This window comes from Psammomys obesus, unplaced genomic scaffold (assembly GCF_907164565.1).
Source record: "Psammomys obesus unplaced genomic scaffold, mPsaObe1.curated_primary_1811, whole genome shotgun sequence".
NCBI lineage: Eukaryota > Metazoa > Chordata > Mammalia > Rodentia > Muridae > Psammomys > Psammomys obesus.
In genome coordinates, this window is record NW_026586173.1 from 14,151,689 (window position 1) to 14,171,374 (window position 19,686).

General features: G+C 47.5%; 1 protein-coding gene across 1 annotated transcript in view; it reads left to right on the forward strand.

Annotated features, from left to right (window-relative positions):
• The window catches only part of Dnmt1 (DNA methyltransferase 1), a 49,285-nt gene that overhangs the window by 9,373 nt on the left and 20,226 nt on the right, over nt 1-19,686 (forward strand). The window contains exons 2-16 of the mRNA XM_055601328.1: nt 2,157-2,193; nt 3,407-3,514; nt 3,641-3,851; nt 4,658-4,733; nt 5,730-5,802; nt 6,707-6,738; nt 7,067-7,145; nt 8,659-8,696; nt 11,154-11,241; nt 13,164-13,204; nt 14,393-14,474; nt 18,287-18,321; nt 18,623-18,668; nt 18,751-18,831; nt 18,908-19,017. Coding sequence (XP_055457303.1) covers nt 2,157-2,193; nt 3,407-3,514; nt 3,641-3,851; nt 4,658-4,733; nt 5,730-5,802; nt 6,707-6,738; nt 7,067-7,145; nt 8,659-8,696; nt 11,154-11,241; nt 13,164-13,204; nt 14,393-14,474; nt 18,287-18,321; nt 18,623-18,668; nt 18,751-18,831; nt 18,908-19,017 — 1,137 coding nt within the window. The remainder of the gene's footprint in view (nt 1-2,156; nt 2,194-3,406; nt 3,515-3,640; nt 3,852-4,657; nt 4,734-5,729; nt 5,803-6,706; nt 6,739-7,066; nt 7,146-8,658; nt 8,697-11,153; nt 11,242-13,163; nt 13,205-14,392; nt 14,475-18,286; nt 18,322-18,622; nt 18,669-18,750; nt 18,832-18,907; nt 19,018-19,686) is intronic.

Genomic DNA, 19,686 nt, shown 5'->3' on the forward strand with positions numbered 1-19,686 from the left:
TAGAATATACACCACAAAGCCATGGAATTGAAACCAGATATGGGGTAGAGAAATAACCATTTGAATGAACAAGTCCACAAAAACATGTCAACCATTCCATAGCCTTATTTTTAGTTAGTCTCATGGAGCCAGGCTAGGCTTAAACTCATATAGTCTAGGCTGGCCTAGAACTCCTGTACCTCCTCCCCTTAACTCCCAAGTGCTGGGCTCATAAATATGTACCTCCACACCTGGGTTACTGGGTGCTGGGACCCAGGATGTACATACCAGACAAGCATTCTCAAGACCCTGGGTGTCTGGAGCTTGCTGTGCTGTGCACTGCTACACCCTAGCTTGCCATGAGTACAGGTGCAGGGTGAGGAGCATCTTCCAAGCAAAAGCCCCTTTGCTGACTGCCAGGCCAGTGGGCAGGTCTGTCTGCTGTTGCAGTCACCGGCTTGTTGCCTAGAGCAGGGTCTAGAACCTCGCTGTGTTGACCTGCCGTTTCAAGGGTCTTGCGCACAGTAGGCACCCATTATGGAAGTGGTGTTAGAAGTAGGAGGCAGGCCCTGCCAGTACCTGGGATAGCCACAGTGGAAGACTGGCTCTGCCCTCCAGTTCCTGAAACCTGAACGCCCAGCCTTTGAGCAGCTGGGATGGGGCAGAGATGCACAGGCCTGGCTGCTCTCCAAGATGCCCTCTTCTCTGGCAGACACCAACCTAGCTGGTTAGACCTGTTCACCCTCCACTGTCCCCAGGCTCCCAGGCTGGGTCACAGGTTACCACTTGTGTCTTCCTCCCCTGACCAGAGAGGTAAGATTTTCGGTGATTGACCACATTTTTCCAGACAAATCCAGGGGAATTCCGTGCTTCTGAACTTAGGTACACATTCTGGAGGCTGAACTGAGATTTTGGCCTGCTTTGTCCTCCCTGTGTCGTGCTATGCATGGAATCCAGGACCTTAACATGCCAGGCAGGAACTCTACTCCTGAGCGCATTCTCCGCTCACCACTGACTTCTCAAATTTCATCTCTAGCTCCTCTCTATGTGGGCACACCCAATGTCCTAGACACCTCATTTTTACCATTTAATCAGTTCTACGATAGAAGGCTGCCATCTATACCTGGCCTCCAGGAGCCATCAACTGGCTGGTTCCCACTATGCAGCCATGACTCATGCTGACATCTAAGCCGTGGCAGGCTCTTTAGGAGGTGACCCACTTAGGAAAAACTATTGTAGGTCATCCAGGCTATGGAAGGACCCTGACTATGTGGCTTGCTTCTCATTTCCTTTCTTGTATATTTTCCCTCTGCTTTGAAACAGAGGGAAGTCCAAGCTAGCCTCAGCTTGCAATGTACACCAAGGATGACTTTGAATTCTTGATCCTTTTGCCCCTTCATTCTGAGTCCTGGAATTAGTGTTACCGCCATACCCAGTTAATGGGGAGCTAGGGATGGAACCCAGTGCCTCATGCATGCTAAGCAAGCACTCTACCAGCTAAGCTGCATCTCCAGTGCTCTTAGCTGAGGTATAGTCTCGCTTTGTAGCACAGGCTAGCTTCAACTTGGGTTTTTCCTGCCTCCACTCTGAGAGTGCTGGCTGATAGTGTGAGCAGCTATCTGAAGTCACTCCTGTGCTGTCCTTTACCCGTTTCTAGGAGACTGACATATGTATTCTTTCTGCTCAGGTTACTAAGGACATCATGGGAAGGCATAGTACATACTAAAAACTCAGTGGGGCATGCTTTTAGTCTCAGCACTCAGGAGGTGGGCGGGAGAAATGTGAGTTCGACCACCCAGGTATGAGATTCTTATCTGTAGAAAACAGCCAAAAAGAAAAAATGATGCTAGACACTGGGGCCAGGGTTAGAGGGAACTGTATTTGCCCCAACACTCAGATATTATGTTTATTTTTCTCTCTCCTTCCTCCCTCCCTCTCATCTTTCCTTTTTTCCTTCCTTCCTTTTTTTCATTTTGAGGATACAATTCTCACTATGTTGCCCAAGTTGGCTACAAAGTTAAGGGCTTGAGTGATCCTCCTTCCTCAGCCTTATGAATGACTAGTACCACAGGCAGGTACCACGATTCCAGCACCCCAATTTTTGTTTGTTTTAGACTGTGGCATTGATTCTCAGAGGTAAATGAAGTTGCTCATCTTTTGTCATTTTCTTTACCCAGGCTCAAAGACTTGGAAAGAGATGGCTTAACAGAAAAGGTAACTCCTCTTCCTTTAGGTATTTCCTTGTGTCTGTGCATGTGTTCACGCATGAGTACCTGTATGCAACTAGGTGCACGTAGAAGCTAGAGGTTGATGTCAGATATCTTTTTGGTCACCGTCCACTTCATTTATTAAGGTAGAGACTCACTGTGTTATATAAAGAAGAAAATCCCAATCGTTAAAGCCAGATGCTGAGGTGAAAACCTACTAGCTCAGAGGCAGAGAAAGCACCCAGCTGACCTTCCTACTCAGCTGATGTCCCTGAAGGGAAATAACTCAGCTGCTGTCCCAGAAGGAAAAAGCCAAAAGCCCTTTCTTTTCCATGCTGTTTAAATACCCTTCTCTCAATGTCCCTCCTTCTTGTTAAATTCCTGTCAGCTGGTTGCTTGCTGGCCTCCTGACCAAGGGTTAACTTTATTTAATCCTGTTTATAGAAAACTCTTGGATTAAAGGTGTATGCTAGCACCGAGCCACACTACAGTACTTGTTTACAACAAACAGAAAGCTCTTGGGTTAAAGGTGTGTGTTAGGGCTGAGCCACATGAAACAGAAAAACTGGGTCTGGTGGCACATGTCTGTAATCCCAGCCTCAGGGAGGCAAAGGCGGTGGACCTCTTTGAGTTTGAGGCCAGCCTGGTCTACAAAGCAAGTCCAGGATAGCCGTGGCTGCACAGACAAACCCTGCCTCAAACAAACAGGTTTTTGCGGTTCACAATCTCGAGGTTCACAGTAGGATCAAATACACTGAAACATCACTGAATGTGGAACTTGTAGGTTCAGCTAGTCTTAAGTGTCAGCTTGGTCTAGGAATCCCCTGTCTGAATGTTGAGATTACAGGCTGGCTACTGTGTCTACCAAGCTTTTATGCCAGTACTGGGCATCTGAACTCTGGTCTTCCTGCTTGCATGGCAGTGCTTTAATGACTATACTATCTCCCAGGCCCCTAGTTTCTTTCTGAGGCAGAATGGGATGACCCTGAAATCACTATAGATAGTTTAAACTGTTCTTAAAGTTACAGCAGCCCTCCTTGTCTAAGGAAGTGTGGAGATCTCGGGCATCTTATACCACACCTAGCTTGTGTTTAGTTTTTAGCTGAACCAAGGCTGCCTAGCAGCCAGCTACTGGGGCAGTCAGGCATTTAAGTCCTGTATTAGTTTGTTAATTGCTAGTTTGGGAGTTTGGGGGTTCCTCAGCTGTGTCCTTCCCACAGGAGTGTGTGAAAGAGAAATTGAACTTGTTGCATGAATTCCTGCAAACAGAAATAAAGAGCCAGTTATGTGATTTGGAAGCCAAATTACATAAAGAGGAATTGTCTGAGGTAAGTCTGTTCTGTTTCTCAGTTTCTAGGAAGCCACCTGCTCCCAGGGGATGGTCTGTGACCCGGGAGGTAGAGGCATCTGTGTCCTATGATGTCTTCCTACTAAGTTATTCTTTCCTGTTATAGGAGGGCTACCTGGCTAAAGTCAAATCCCTTTTAAATAAAGATTTGTCCTTGGAGAACGGAACACACTCTCTCACCCGAAAAGCCAACGGTTGTCCAGCCAACGGGAGCCGGCCAAGCCGGAGGGCAGAAATGGCAGACTCAAACCAATCCCCCAAAACCGGACCCAAGCCTCGGACACCTAAGAGAAGCAAGTCGGACAGTGAGACTAAGCGTAAGGACACATGGCTGTTTACAGCTGTTTGCTTGTTCTGGGTTTTCTGGCTGTTCTTGAGCCTGTGTCTGTACAGCTCAGGCTAGCCTTAAAACTGTCCTCCTGCTTCAGCCTCCCGAGTGCTACCTTGCCTATCTCACTTGACTTGTTTCCATCTCGGAGGCTGTGGTTCAGTTGAAGGGCCAGTCTGTCTTGAACCCTTGGCGTGTACCACATGTGTTCTAGGCTGAGAAGGAAGTGTAAGCACATGCTGGCATTGAGCTGCGCCCTGATTCTCTGGGTTCTTACCCTTCCTTTCCTTGTGCGCTGTCTGTCCTTGCTTTTGCAGTGCCAGGGATGGAACCTAGGACCTGCAGTTGCTAGGGAAGGGCACATCTATCTGCCAAGCCTTGTGGGGAGGGTTCGCTGGGGTGTTCCTGGTGCTAAAGATGGAGCCCAGGGCTCTGTACATGCTGTCCGTACTGAGCTCTGGTTTCATTTTCTTTCTACCTAGCTTTACGCACACGGAGGGGTCCCCACGTGAGATTTCAGTTTGGGTTTTTTGATTATGATGGTATAGACATGGTGCATGGCCACTACAAACTATTCTTGGATTCTGGGTTGTATTTTCCTGGGCTGTATGATGCTGTTGCCAGATACTGAGCAATGGCAGCTCTAAGGGGGCTGTCTGCTGACCTGGGCAAGCTGGTATGCAGTTTGTAGTCTAGACTGAAAGCCAAGAAGTGTCCGTTCTTGCAGCACCCGGCCATGTGCAGGCATTTGTTGAAGTACGCCATGTCCTTTTTCTATCTCCTGTTTTTAAACAGCTGAAGCTTCATCTAGTTCCACGGCTACAAGGAGAACCACTAGGCAGACCACCATTACATCTCACTTCATGAAGGGGTCAGTATGTAATGACTGGGATGTTGCACATTTCTCGGGGCCTGTTATTTTTGGAAAAACGTGAACGGAATCAGAGTGCCTTCTACAGATCACGAGTTATCTTTTTTTGTCTTCGTTTTAGTATTGAGGATAGACAGGTTAGGAACACTACCACTGAGCCATGACCCCTAACCTTTCTCTGGGGGAGTCTAGGCAGAGGATTTCCCACTGAGCCATACTGCATCCTGACATAGATGTCCGTTTTACAGGGTTTTGTTCACTAGACACTGACAAGCATTGCCTGTGAGCACCTCGTCTTTTTTCACTTTCTGAGACATCTTAAGGCGTACAGACACAAAGCTATAGCACAAGGAACACGAACCCTTATGCTCAGAGCTGGAGAGATGGCTCAGTAGTTAGGAGCACTGGCTGCTCTTGGGTCAGACTCAGCTTTGATTCTCTTCACCCACATGGTAGTTAATGACCATCTGCAACTCCAGTTCTGGTGATCTGCTGCCCTTCCTTCCACCCTCCTCGGGCACTGCAGGCATATACATGGTATACAGACATACATGCACGCAAAACACCCATGTACATAAAACAATAAAGAACCTTTATACTTCGCCACCAAGTAATAGAAAAATAAAGCATAATACTGTTTCCATACCATTTATAAACTATTTTTGTACTGGAACATTGCTCCAACCTCACGATGTTTGATTTTATAGATTTGTATAAACATACATATACATGTTTGGCTTTTGTTTACTTTCATTTGCATGAGTGCTTGGCCTGCATTTATGTCTGTGCACCACATTGTGCAGTGTCCGTGGAAGTCAGAGTGAGAGATGCCCTGGAACTGGAGTTAGCCGTGTTGGACCCTGCACCCAGGTGCTCTGTAAGAGGAGTGGGTGCTTTTAAGCACTGAGCCATCTCGCCAGCCCCATGCAAATGCTCCTAAACATACCCAAGTGTGTGTGTGTATCTCAGAACTAACAGTCTCCTCACCGTGCGCAGCCCCGCTAAACGGAAACCCAAAGAAGAATCTGAGAAGAGAATCCCAGATGAGTCTGATGCAGAGAGAGATCAGGTGGGCAGCCCTATTGACTCTGGACACTTACCTTGATGTATTTGCCTGCAAAGGGAAGAAAGGTGGTCTATCTACAAACAGACCACTTGGAGTAGGGGTGTTCCAGAGTGTGTGGGTTAGAGGGAGGGATAAGAGCTGTTGATGGAATGTACTCATATGGTGTTAGAGCCTGATGGGTTTGAAAAGGACAGGGCAGACCAGCAGGCTGGAGTCGTGTAACAGCTATTGCTGTAGTCTGGTCTGAAGGCATCAGGAGGCGGAGTTCTAGGTAGTCTATTTTTTTTCAATGTTGGGATCAAACCTAGGGCCTCACCCATCCTAGGTAAGCAGTGTGCCCTTGGACTACATACTAGGCCCCAGCGTTTGATATATACAAGTATATTGAGAGAGTATTTTGTAGCCCTGACTGGGCTTGAACTCTTGATCTTGCTGCCTCCACCTCCCAAGTGCTAGGATGACAAGTGTGTGCTACCATCATCAGCTAGTAGGCATCTTTATGTGTATGCTCTGGCTTTTTGTTTGTATGTGCACATGTATGCAGGGGTCCAAGGAAGCCAGAAATCCCTGATCCTGGAGCTAGAGTTAGAATTATGAGCCACCTGACATGGGTACTGGGAACCGAATTCCAGTCCCCTGGATGAGTACATTCCATCAACACCCGTAGTGACTGAGTCATCTCTCCATGCAGCCTGTCTATTTTGAGACAAGCTGTCACTGTGTCATCCAGGGTGCCCTGAAACTGTAGGTGTCCATGAACTTACAGTGATCCTCCTGTCACAGCTGCTTGAGTGCTGGGTTGCAGGTGGGCTAGCATGCCCGGCTCTTCCCACCCTGTTTAACTTGTGTTTGTTGTTGATGGACCTTTCAAATTAACGTCTTATTTTCTATTCCTCCTTCTGCCCAGGATAAGAGGCGCAGAGTCACTGGCATGGAGTGGTAAGAATCCTTCTCAGTTATAGAAATTACTTTCTGAAAAGTTGAAAGTTCTGTAGTAAGTTTCCTTGGCAACTGTAAACCTGTTAAGGGTGTTTGAATTTGGGGCTGAATATTAATCTTTCAATTTATGTAGAATTCTCCCTCATCACAAAATGAGTTGAGGTCTGGGTTGGAAGTTCTCCCTCAGCTCAATATTTGATAAGAGAGCACTTAACTGTCACAGCCCTGGGTGGCGATTGCTCTTGGTAGAGGAAGTTGGGCTCATGAAGCTGCTTCTGGGGCCTGAGCTTTCTGATGTCCTGCCTGTATAATCTGCTTTGCCTTAAAGTGGTGCTGGAGTTTCTGTAGTGAAACTGGAAAGAGTAACGCTGGACCCCCAGATGTGTCAGGAAGAGCCAAGTGAACAGGTAAAGCTCCTTCAACTGCTTCTTCCCTGAGCACTTCTCTCTGGTTCCAGGAATGAGGTGGAGGTGTGGAGAGCAGAGGAGGGGGGTGGGTGACGGCTGATCTGGGAAGCCTGGACTGAAGGTCTTTATGGAGGTCTCCCCATTGAGTACAGAAGGTGTTGGAGGTCCAGTGGCACCATCCAGATACAAAGCTGCCTTCCTGGGCTGGGTCAGTGGCAGAGCATTTGCGTAGCGTGCTTGAGGCTCTGGGTTCCATCCCCAGTACCCTAAACAAAAAGAAAACCTATCTAACATTGCCCCATGGAAAGAACTTGATCAGTTCTTTCCTTGAAACCAGCACTGCTGGAAAGTGAAGTTGAAGGCTCTGAGCTGCACAAATTATTTGTTTAGCAGCTAAGGCCTTGATAAATTTTACGATTTTGTTTTTATAGGCCTAGCATAGTTGGAGTACTTGCTTGACATGCATTCAGCCTTGGGTTTCCTCATCTCCAGGACAACAAAGAATTTCCAGTCGTGCTAACAGTCCTAGAACTTGGAAGTAGAGGTTATCCTCTGCCACATAGCTAGTTTAAGACCAGCCTGGCCTACATGAGACTACCGCAAAAAGCAAAGAAATAAAACTAAAAATTGTTTATTACATGTATTGTGTCTGTTAGGGTCCACACATGTGGATGTCAAAAAAACAACTTTTAGGGTTTGGATCTTTTCATCATGGGGCCTAGATATATCAGAGCAGGTCATCTGTCTAGATAGGAGTGCCTTCAGCATTTATCTTGCTGGCCCTGGATTTGGCTAAGTTGAGAGAACTCCAGCTCGGGTCATTAGACCTACATGGCAGGCCCTTTTGCTTGCTGAGAGATTTCCCTAGCAGCCCTTCAGAGTTCACTTTTGTGTGTGTGCTGTAGCACCTCTCCAGCGGGTCTAAGAACGTGTTTGCTGTCTGTGGAGTCCACCAAAAGACAGCTGTTTTTATTCTATTTTGGCTTTTTGAGACAGGGTTTCTTTGTGTGGAACAGAACCTGACGGTCCTGGAACTCCACCTGTAGGCCAGACTGGCCATGAACTCGGATCGACCTACCTCTGCTGCCCGAGGGTTGGGACTAAAGGCGTGTTGCCACCACTGCTAGGCTTTAAGTTTTGTTTTTTTTTTTTTAAAGGAAAAAGAGTTAGAGTTTAATAAAGATACTTTAATATGGGCTTATGTGAGAGTGTTGAGAATGACAACAACCTGGAGCATAGGTGTGGCTCCCTCAGAATCGGTAAAACAAGTCCAAGTGTGGGTCTCCGCTCCAGGAGGAGCCATGCTCACCGATAGCGTTCGCCCAAGCAACCTTACTAACTAGAATCTAGTAGGATCATTGCAGGAATGCAGAACACACTGGGGAGTCAACTTTTTTCGTGGTGGTGGGGTGGTGCCGGTGCCAGGGTTCTCACTGTAGCTGACCTTGAACTCCGATCTGTAGACCAGCCTGGCTTTTTTTATTTTTTAATGAACTCTTCTTTCCTGTCTTAGGAAGATAACAAGAGACCCCGACGTCAAGCCAGAGAGCTGTAAGTGCGGCTGTCTTGCCTCCATGCCCTCCCTGTAGTGACATGCAGTTGCGGTACCACAGTTGTGAATAGGGGCTGGTACTGAGCGCTAACAGATTTCGTAGCTTGTGGGAAGAAGCTGAGAAAAGCCAGACCAAGCTAGCCTGGAGAGATGACTCGGTTAAGAGCACTAGCCACTCCAGAAGATCCTGGGTTCTGTTCTGATACCCACGTGGACCCTAACAACTGCCTGTACTCCAGATCCCAGGGATTCAATCTTCTGGCCTCCGCACATGTGGTACAGACACATGCTGGCAAAACACCCGTATGCATAAAAGATTACTAATAGCTGAAAAACAGACTTAAGGACCAATGGGATGGCTCACTGGGTAAAGGCGCTTGCCGCACAAATCTGACAGCTTGAGATCAACCTCTGGAACTCGCATGATAGAGAGAGACCCACTCCGGAAGGTTGCCTTCTGACTTCACATAAGTGTGGATGCTCGTACATCATACAGATAACTAGAGTCAAAGCTGGGTGTGGTGGGACACGTCCGTAAGCTCATCTTGGTAGGTTGGAGATTAAGGTAGGAGGGTTGCCAGGAGTTTGAGGCCAGCCTGAGCTACAGAGTGAGCCACTGTCTCAACACACACACACACAAACAGTAAGAAATAAGAGCATTCGGGTACACACCTTTAATCTAGCACTCAGGAGACCTAGGTGGATCTCTGTAAGTTCTGGATCAGCCAAGCTTCAGGCCTCCTGCGACTTTATAGATACTGTGCCTCAACAAAAAGGAAGTCTAACCACCCCAGCAAAGGCTCATATCACAGTAGCCTGTGGCCTTCTCCTGACTCAGACCTTGCCTCAGGGACTGCACTGCCATTGATCATGTGGGTGAGTGGTTGTATAAGTTACCTTGTAGGAATAGAGATGGCTCAGCCGTTAAAAGGCTAGGCTTACAACCAAAAATGAGTTGGCTTGTACTTGAGGTGTGCGGACAATCCCAAAGTGCAGCCACCATTGAACTCGCCTGGGGCTTGTTGACTGGCCGCTGATCCTGCAGGCAGTGGGCTAATTGTCCCATGGCTTAGTCTGCCTGAGCATAGTCCCGTAGCAGTGTAGGAGCTCATGCAAATAGTGCTGCTGGCCTTTTTAATATTTAATTTTGGTTGGATGTATTTGTTACTTTTTTACTCATTTATTGGAGACAAGTTTTCTCTATGTAGCCCTGGCTGTCCTGGAGCTCTGTAAGCCAGGCTGGCGTTGAACTTACAGAGATCCTACTGCCTCTGCCTCCAAAGTGCTGGGGCTAAAGGCGAGTACCCCTACCACCCGGCTTGTTTGGGTGTTTTTAATAGATAGGATTTCCTATGTATTTCAGGCTAGCCCATACTTGATTGATCTTCCTGCCTCAGCATCGGGGATACATGGATTATAGCCTGTTCTGCCACATCCAAAGAGAATTTTTTTATTTTTATTTTTTTGGCATGTGTCTTACCTGTGGATTTATGTAGTAGCTAGAGGCTGATGTGTCTTCCTTATTGGAATGCATCTGTTCATTCAGGCAGGAGCTTTCAATTGAACTCAGGTCACTGTAGGATTAGTCTTAATGAACCTGTTTGTTCTGGGGCTTCGTCACAGACTTCTAAACACTGGGATCAAAGGCAGATTACCCTGCCAGGCCTGCCCAGCCAGTGTTTGTGTAGGTGCTGGGCAATCTGAACTCTAGTCCTTACCTGAACTAGTCTCCCAATCTCAGAGACAGTGGTCTTGGGTGTTTTGTTTTGTTTTTTAAACTTCTGTTAGCACTCATTTGAGTGATTCGAACATTGAAGGCCCACGTGGAGAGGACAGCCAAGTATCTGACCCACATACAGGTGGGCAGGGGTGGGGCTGCTGCTGCAGAAGCGTAAGGACATGGGGCTCGTGCGTGAGGCCAGCTTTTTGTGCTGATGCTGGCCACACTCCGCTCATTTCATCGAAAGTGTTCACAGGGCAGGTGCAGACAGTCTTGCCATCTGATTATCACTCATTTGAAGAGCTGAGGGGTGTGGCTCATAGGCCCAGGCTGTGTACAGGTATATTTATCTAAGACTGTACGTGCTATATCTTGCCTGCAGAGGCGAGAGGACAGCTCTCAGGGTTCAGTTCACTCTTCCCATCATGGATTGTGGGGATTGAACTCAGATCATCAGGCTTATGTGGCAAAGTCTTCATCTGTTCCGGCATCTGATGGGTCCCAATTGAGTACTTGTCATCAGTTCTTGGTGCACTAGGTTTGAGCCCTAATTCTGCAAAAATACATAATGTAAAATCATATAAAGGATAAACAGGTGAAGGATAGGAAACGTGGCCTGTTCTTGAGCTCTAAGAAGAGACCAGTTAAACCCTCCTCTTGACTGCTTGGTGGTGCCTGAGCCTTGGTGACCAGTTTTCTTGTGTGAGATTGTTTTGTTTGTTCTTTTATGTGGCAGAACATCAAGGCAGAGATCGAGGGAGGAACCAGACAGAGAAGCAAGTCCAGGAACTCACAAGGACATGGATGATGACAAAGAAGAAAAGGCAGAGTCCTTATCTATCTTACATGGGCCTTGTCTGTGTGGCAGAGATGGTACTGGGCAGGGCTCTGGGTGCAAAATCTACCCCACTCCCTACTCGGGCAGGTCTGCCTGGCCTCTTTTGGGTGTTGACTATCCGTGCATGTCGGAGCCTGTCAGTTCAGCAAGCCTGCTCCCTGAAGTCTGAAGTTCAGCTCTACCTCTTTCTCCCCTCTACTTGCTCAACTGAGCACTCTGACAACCGAAAACAAGCCTGGCAAAGTGGTACGCAGCTGTAATCTAGCACCAGTAGGGTGGAGGCAGGGCCAGGAATGTGTTTTTTATAGTCCTTACTTGCCTTTCTTTATAAGCCAGCTCCTTCCTGTGGCGCTAAAGCATACAGTTGGAGGGTGGTGTGAGGATTCTTTCAGTGAAGGTTGTCGTGTGCACAGCCCAGTGTTTGGCTGGGTCCTCATGTCCTTCAGACCCCCTCTAATGCATACATGTTGCCTAGTGCCCTGTGAATGCTGTTCATGTTACTGTTACAGTATTCAGGGAATAGGACAAGGACAGTCTGTGTGGGCAGAGGACAGTTTTCTGAGCCTTTTCTATTTGTGGTTGGTTGACTCTCAGGGACATGGAAGACTGCCCTAGGTGCCAAGGCCTCTGATTGGGTACAGTGGTCAGTCTGTGGCTTCCTGCTTTATGGGTCTCTAGAGCAGCTGGTGAGGCCACAAACTCACATCTTGAGTCTCCACCTTAGGAGATGCTTGGGTAATGTCCACCTGGTTTCTCCCAATTGAAATTTAGAGAGTGGAGCATGAGCCCAGGCCAGCAGGCTTGTAAGTTTTCTCACTGCTGGCCTGCCAAGAGCAGGCAACAGGCAAACCTCTGGTAATTGTGCCCAGAGTGCAGTGATTATTTCTGTGACTCACTTTCTTTGCCTAGATGCCAGTGGGTCACTGTAAGTGCTTGCCTCAAGGCAGGGAGCTTTTGTGTACCGCTTTATTTTCATGTGAGTGTGTGTGGACATCAAGAGGACAGCTTGTAGGAACTGGTTCTTATCCACCATGTGGTTCCCTGCGATTGTCAGGCTTGTTTGCCAGTGCTGAGTTGTCTTATTGGCTAGCTCTTGGTTTGGGATGGGTTCTTGATATGGAATCAGGATGGCATCAAGCTTGTGTGTCAGCTAGCCTGAGTACCTCACAGTTGCCTGTGGTAGGATGTGGGAGGGTTGAGGTTAATACTCAAGATGTTGATGTGCATAGACTCATACCAGATGGGCTTATCAGTAAGGTACTCTTCCTTTACAAGCTCAGAAAATGCTGGACTGCCTGTGTCTAGTGTGTGCTTTCTGTGTTTGAAACTGTATCACTATGTAGGGAAGGATCACCTTGACGCCTTCACTCCAGCCCCAGCGCAGGGATCACCACTCCCCAGGATATCATGCATGCTTGGCAGGCACTCCACCCACTGAGCCCCAACCCCTGTTCTGGTTTTTTGAGGCAAGGTTTCACTATGTAGTCTTGGCTGGCCTGAAACTCATTGTATAGACTAGGTTGGCTTCAAATTCAGAGCTCCACCTGCCTCTGCCACCCAAGTGATGAGAGTAAAGGTGGGTGTCGCCATGTTCAGCTGTGGTTTTGTTTTTGTTCTTAAGGCAAGTTCTCATGTTGACTTGGACAGAAAGAGGAGGCCTCCTGCTTCATCCTCAAGTGCTAGGTTACTGCATGACCGCCGGGACTGGCTTAGAAAGATCTTTAGTGCTGTGGATTGTGGGAGAAATAGTAGTACGAGCTTGAAGCCTCTAGTCTCCCCACTTTGGTCCAGGAGAAAATTTGTTTTCTGTTGTTCAGAACCAAGATGCTGAACCTATATTCTGCTTGCATTCACCCTGTGGCCTCTGAAGTAACGTTTTCCCTTATTTCTTCCTTTGTCTGCTGTCAGGATAAAAGAAGGCCCAGCCTCAGAAGTCAGCTCAGAGATCTGTAAGTGTCAAAAGTGTTTGTGCCTTGCTGTGCTGTTAACTCCTAAAGTCTCTGCTAGGGAGAGCATTGGAGTAGACAGGGAAAACAGGACAGACTTGGGGTCTGGCGACACTGGGCTTGTCTGCTGTCTTGCTCAGTTGTATGTGGCACACAGCTCCATCCCCTAGCTCAGGAACCAGGGGCGAGGGGTGTCCCCTGGGCCACCTACAGACCTTTGAGAAGGACTCTTCCATTCAGAGGCTTCATGATCGTTTGGTTTGGGAGTGGGGTGTTGAACTGTGTCTCATGGAGCCCATGCTGATCCGAAGCCTCCACCTTCCTGGGGCTGAGATGACAGGTGTGCACCACCATGGTCCCGGAGTCTGTGTGTGGGTTTATGCCCGCGTGTGTCTGTGCACCGTGTGTATGCAGTGCCCTCGGATCTTCTGCGATTGGAGTAACAAATTGTCTAGACACCTGAGAACAGAGCCTAGGTCCTCGGGAGAGCAGCCAGTGCTGCTCACTGTTCTCTAGACCCATAGACTGAAAAACAAACCCCAAAGTTTTACTTAAATATGCATGTCTGAATTGGTTACATGCATGAGGTGCTCTGAGGCACAGAAAGGTTATTGGATTTCTTGGAGCTGGAGTCACAGGCTAGAGTGAGAAGTCATGGGTGCTGGGACCTGAACTTGGGTCCTCTGGAAAAGCAGCAAGCACCCAACTGCTGAGCTGTTTCTCCCTGTCAGTGCTGAGAATCTAATGCTACCAAGCACTTTACCACTGAGCTGTGTCCCTGGCTGGATTTTTTGAGGCAAGATATCAAAGTATTGCCCAGGCTAGCCTGGGATTCATGCTCCTGCCTTCGCCCTCTAAGTATTACAGTTGCGAGTGTGAACTACCATACGAGGTGATGCTTGCTTCTATGTGTGTTTGTGGCTAGCCAGGAGGTTGACACAGGGTCTCTCACTGGACCTGGAGCTCACCGATATGGCCATACTAGCAGGTCAGTAAGTCCTAGGGATGCCCCTGTCTCTACCTCCGCAGCACTGGGGTTATGGGCATGTGCCTGCTGTGCCAGCTTTCTGTGGATGCTGGTGACCAAGCTCAGGTCCTTACACCCGTAAGGCACCTTAGGCTGAGGTGTTGAAGTGGGCATGCTGGAGTGGGTTTTTCAGAGCCAATGTTTGACGTCTTACTTCTTTACAGAGCCACCAAACGGAGACCCAGTGAAGCAGAATCGGAGCAGGCAATTGCAGAGATTCCTGAGGACAGAGATGAAGATGAAATGGTAGGAGCATTGGTTCTTTCTCTTGCCTTTCAAACAACTCTTAATGGTATGTGTATGGGTGTGTGCCTGCATGTATATCTGTATGCCATATTTGTGCAGTGCCCACAGAAGCCAGAAGAGGGTGTCAGATCACCTGGAACTGCGTGTGGGTGCTAGGACTTGAGCTAGGTCCTCTGAAAGATCAGCCAGTATTCTTAATCCTGAGCTAAGCTTTACTTTATTATTTACTTCAATTTTTTTATTTTTTTGTTTTGTTCCAGACAGGATTTCTCTGTACTGTTGATTGTCCTGGACTCACTTTGTAGACCAGGCTGGCTTTGAACTCTGAGATCCACCTGCCTTGGCCTCCCAGAGTGCTGGGATTAGAGGTGTGTGCTACCACACCTGACTTTTTTTTTTCCCCCCTTGGTATGGATGTTCTCCCTGCATGTATATTACATGAATGCCTGGTGCCCATGCCCATGGAGGCAGAAGAGAGCATTAGATCCACAGGAAGTGGACCTGCAGATAGTGAGCTGTCAAAGTCTAGCTTTGAAGGGTCTAGGGGAGAAAGCTGAGGAAGGAAGTAGAGTGGGAAATTGGGGTCATGATAAACTCAGAAGTAGTTCTACTTGGATTTGAATTCCAGACTTAAGAGCTGGTCCTTTACCAACTGAGTCGCCCGAGGCTTCTGTTTAATTTATTTTGTTTATAATTAATTTTATGTGTGAAGGTGTCAGATCCCTTGGTATTGGCGGTACAGACAGTTGTGAGCTGCCATGTGGGTGCTGGGAATTGAACCTGGCTCCTTTTGAAGAGCAGTCAGTACTCTTAACTTCTGAGCCAGCTCTCCAGCCAGGAGACAGGTCTGATTGTGTATCCCAGGCTGACTTTAAACTCCAGAAGTCTTGGTTGCTACATGCATGCCACGACACATGCACGCGCAAGATAAACAAATGTAAATTTTTAAAGATTTATTTACCTTAATGTAAAACGGTGTATATGAACACTGTTTTCATGCATAGCAAGAAGAGAGGATCAGATTCCATTATAGATGGTTGAAAGCCACCATGTGGGTGCTGGGAATTGAACTCGGGGCCTCTGGAAAAACAGCCAGTGCTCCAAACCGCTGAGCCATCTCTCTAGTCTGACAAATGTAATTTTCAAACTTCTTTAGAGGAAAGGACTTGCTCTGAATAGAGCGTATCTCGTCTGCTCCTCCTAGTCTTTGAGGGTTTATTTGTGTTATTGAAACAAGGTCTCTTTATAAACATAGGCTGGCGTCTCTAGTATAGGACATGGCTGTGTGCCCATGGCTTGTCTGCTGTGTTTTTGTTTTTAACAGCATAAACTGACTTTCATTAAGATCTAGACTAGATGCAGTTATGTGCTACTTAATGACCAGATTATATTCCAGGAAATTGTAGCCTGTGCAAGGCTCTGAGTTCATACCCAGCACTGCAAAAGGAATTGTTAGGTGATTTTTTTTTTTTTTCCCTAACAAGAAAAAATTGTAGCACAGTTAGCACAAACAAGATGCTATGGCATTACTGGATGGTCCCGGATCTGTCACTGTCATGGTCCACAGCTGACCAAAACGTCACGTGGCTCATGACTGTATGCGGTTCAGATTTGTTACAGATGATGTAGCAGTAACATTCAGCCCGGGTTGTAATTTGTGGAACATGTTTTGTGCTTTTATAGCTTCTTGATTGTCTCTTCTCTGGCCTATTTCTTGCTATTTCTTACTGTCTATCCTTTCAGCCGCTTGAATCACTTCTTTTTAAGTATGGGAATGAGAGCCAAGGCTCTGCCTTGCCAGGCAAGTGCTCGGCTACTGAAGCCCACACTGTCATTCTAACCCAGTGTTTTTATTCTTTGTTTTTGGTGTTTTTTGAAACAAGGTCTTACTCTGTGGTCCAGGTTACCTCGGTGCCCTGTCTTAATGTACTGACTGCTGGATAGACGTGGGCCACCATGCCTGCTTCACCTAATGTCTTTAGTGTTAGCTAAAACTGAGTGGGAGCTGCAGAGTGCAAAAAGCTCCTCTCCTTTATCTGTTTGCAGGAATTTGAAACAGCTGTCCTTTGTATGTAGCCTGTCTTGGCAGCTTGAACCATATTTATTTTCTCGTTGCTTGCAATAGTGGGTGTCTGGAGCTCAACAAACCTCCATCGATAGTTGCTAGTGAGACTAGTTGCTAGGGGTGACTGTGTAGCCTGTGCAAAGGTCTGGATTCCATACCCAGCACTGCAAAAGGAAGGGGGGATAAAAAAAAGTTGAAAAGTTGAGAGGGAGCCAGGCATGGTGGAGATATGGCTGCTTTCAAAGCACCCAGGACGCAGAGGTAAGTTCGAGGTTGTTGTAGTGAGCTCCAGGACAGTCAGTGGTGCATGCCTGCGACCCCTGGTCCACTGTGTTTCCAGATCTTCCAAAAAAACAGCAGCAGCTCAACATCTGCAGGAGACTGGGCCAGCCAGATCCAGAACCTGGGAAACCAGACTGCTCCATATTTACATATATTTGGATTACATATTTGAAACACATAGGTTACATAACAACAGTTGGTCAACAGCGATCACAGTTCTGACAGTGGTCCTGTAATTATCACTTAGTGCTGTCGTAGCCACAATACATCGTTTCTGGTATGGTCCTAATTTGAACTGTAAAAACAGTGCAGAAGATGCAGGGCATGGTGGCACATACTGATAATCCCAGCATCAGGAGGCTGAGGCAGGAGTATCTAGAATTCAGTGTCAGCCTGGGCTATGTAGCCAGACAATTTTGAAAAGAAAATTAATTGAAGACTTACTTGACAGTCTGAGGGCAACTTGAAGTAAGCATACCAACTAGCCTACCCACCTTTCCTAGGAAAAGGATGTGTACAGGAAATGCAACGGTAACACGGGTGTCAGAGTAGTGCTGCCTCCACATGCTTTTGTGAAAGCCGTCACCCAGGGGTGTCTGTGCCTCTGGAGCCAGGGTGCTTAGGTGGGAGGGAAGTGAGGCCATGGATCCCACAGATCTGTCATCATATGGAGTGGTGGTGCCAGAGTTCACTCTAGTTCCTTTACTTACTGCTTTTAAGGTTGCCATTCTAAATCTGTCTCAAAAACCAAAACAGAAAAGGCCTATCTTTGGATCAAGACCTCACTGTTGTTAGGACCGTGTTAAACCTGAGTACCTCCCTAAGGCCCTGGCTCCTAATTAGTTCGTGCTGGCGTGGGGGGCAGGGCTTATTTATTCTTTGTTTCTCGAGACAGTGTTTCTCCCTGTAGCCCTGGCTGTCTTGGAACTTGCTCTGTTGGTCAGGATCAATAGCCTCAAATGCAGCGATTTGTCTGTTTCTGCCTCCTTACGAGTTCTTGGATTACAGGCATGTCCCATCACTGCCTGGCGTTCTCCCTCTCCCCCTTCTCTCCCTTTCTCTCTCTCTCTTTCTCTTGAAATAGGGTCTCACCAAATATCCCAGGCTGACCTTTAACTCATGGTCCTGCCTTAGGCTTCTGAGTACTGGGGTCCAGGCAGACTTTTCTTTTTTGGTTTTTTGAAACAGGGTTTCTGTTTTAGCTCTGGCTGTCCTGAACTTTTTATAGACCATGCTGGCCTCGAACTCAGAGATCCATCTGCCTCTGCTTCCCAGGGTGCTGGGATTACAGGCGTGCATCAGACTTTTCATGGGATTAGGACATTGGCATGATTTGGGCCTTATTACCTGACCGTAACCACCTTTCTTGAGTTTTGTGACACTCACTTATAGGAAGTTATTAACTATAAATTGCCATCTAAGCTGAAGAGTTGTCCTGACTGTTTCTCTTGCTCCCTCTGTTTAGGAGGAGAAGAGACAAAAAATGACACCTGAAGAATCGTAAGCACTTAACCTTTTCCAAACATAGCAGGTGATGGTGGTAGACAGTCCCAGAAAGAGGGGTGAGAGATGGCTGGGTGAACTGCCATAAAGACAACCTTAGCTTTTTGTGGGAGTGGATACCAAGATGCTGCTTCTGCTGGGCACATTGGTAGAGGACCCCTTAGACGTCAATGCACTGACAGTCACCGTGGTTAATTGGCACCAACGTGCACAGGGTGGCTTAGGAAGAGGTAGTGCAGGGCTGGTGGTGGTGATTTTGAGTCTGTGAGATAGCCAACAACCTTGTGCTTCCTTCCAGAGTGGAGAAAAAAGCCACTCGAACCAAAGCAACTGTGATCCCAAAGGTAAGGGCACCTCCAGCAGTAGTACGGCAGTTCCCAGGTGTTAGAGAGCTGCCCTGTGACCACGCATGTTCTTTTCCCACAGGTCAACCCGCCACGGTGCCCCCAGTGCGGCCAGTACCTAGATGACCCTGATCTGAAGTACCAGCAGCACCCTGAGGATGCTGTGAGTCCCACTCTGCCCTTAACCTTTCATCCCCTGCCTCCTGTATACCCATGTCTCACTGTCCCCTGTCCTTCAGGTGGATGAACCCCAGATGTTGACAAGCGAGAAATTGTCCATCTTTGAGTCCAACGAGTCTGGCTTTGAGAGCTACGAGGATTTCCCCATGCACAGGCTGACCTGCTTCAGGTAACCACCATGCTTGGCTGCCTGTGGTCCTGTCCTCCTGGTGGGCACCCATAGTCAGGGCATCCAGGTGTGATCCTCGGTCCTAACCACAGGGTTTCTCAGGCTGCTCTCCTCTCACAATAGCCAAGAAGCTGATGGTCAGGTAGACGTCAGCCACAAGTACAAACTTGGTTACTGCTGTTTTCTGTTTTGAGATGGGGGTCTCACTTAAGCAGCCCAGGCTGGCCTTCAACTTGATTAGGTAGTCATGGATGACCTTGGTCTTCTGGCCCTCGAGTGCTAACACTACCGGTGTGTGTAGTGCTGAGCCAACCCAGACCTTCACTGACGCTAGGCAACCACTTCACCAGCTGAGCTACATTTCTAGCCACGGTTTTTGGTTTTGTTCGTTTGTTTTTCGAGGCAGGGTTTCTTTGTGTAGTCTTGACTGTCTTGGAACTAGCTCTTTAGATCAGGCTTGCTGTGAACTCAATAGTGATCCACCTGCCCTCCAAGTGCTGGGATTAAAGGTGTACACCACCACCATCCAGCCTGGTTTTTGTTTTTTGAGACAGGTTCTTTAACTCACCCAAGTGACTTTGAACTCCTGTTATCCCTAGTGTTAAAATCCATGTGTCATCACTGAGCCTTTTTTTTTTTTTTTTTTTTTTTTTTTTTTTTTTTTTTTTT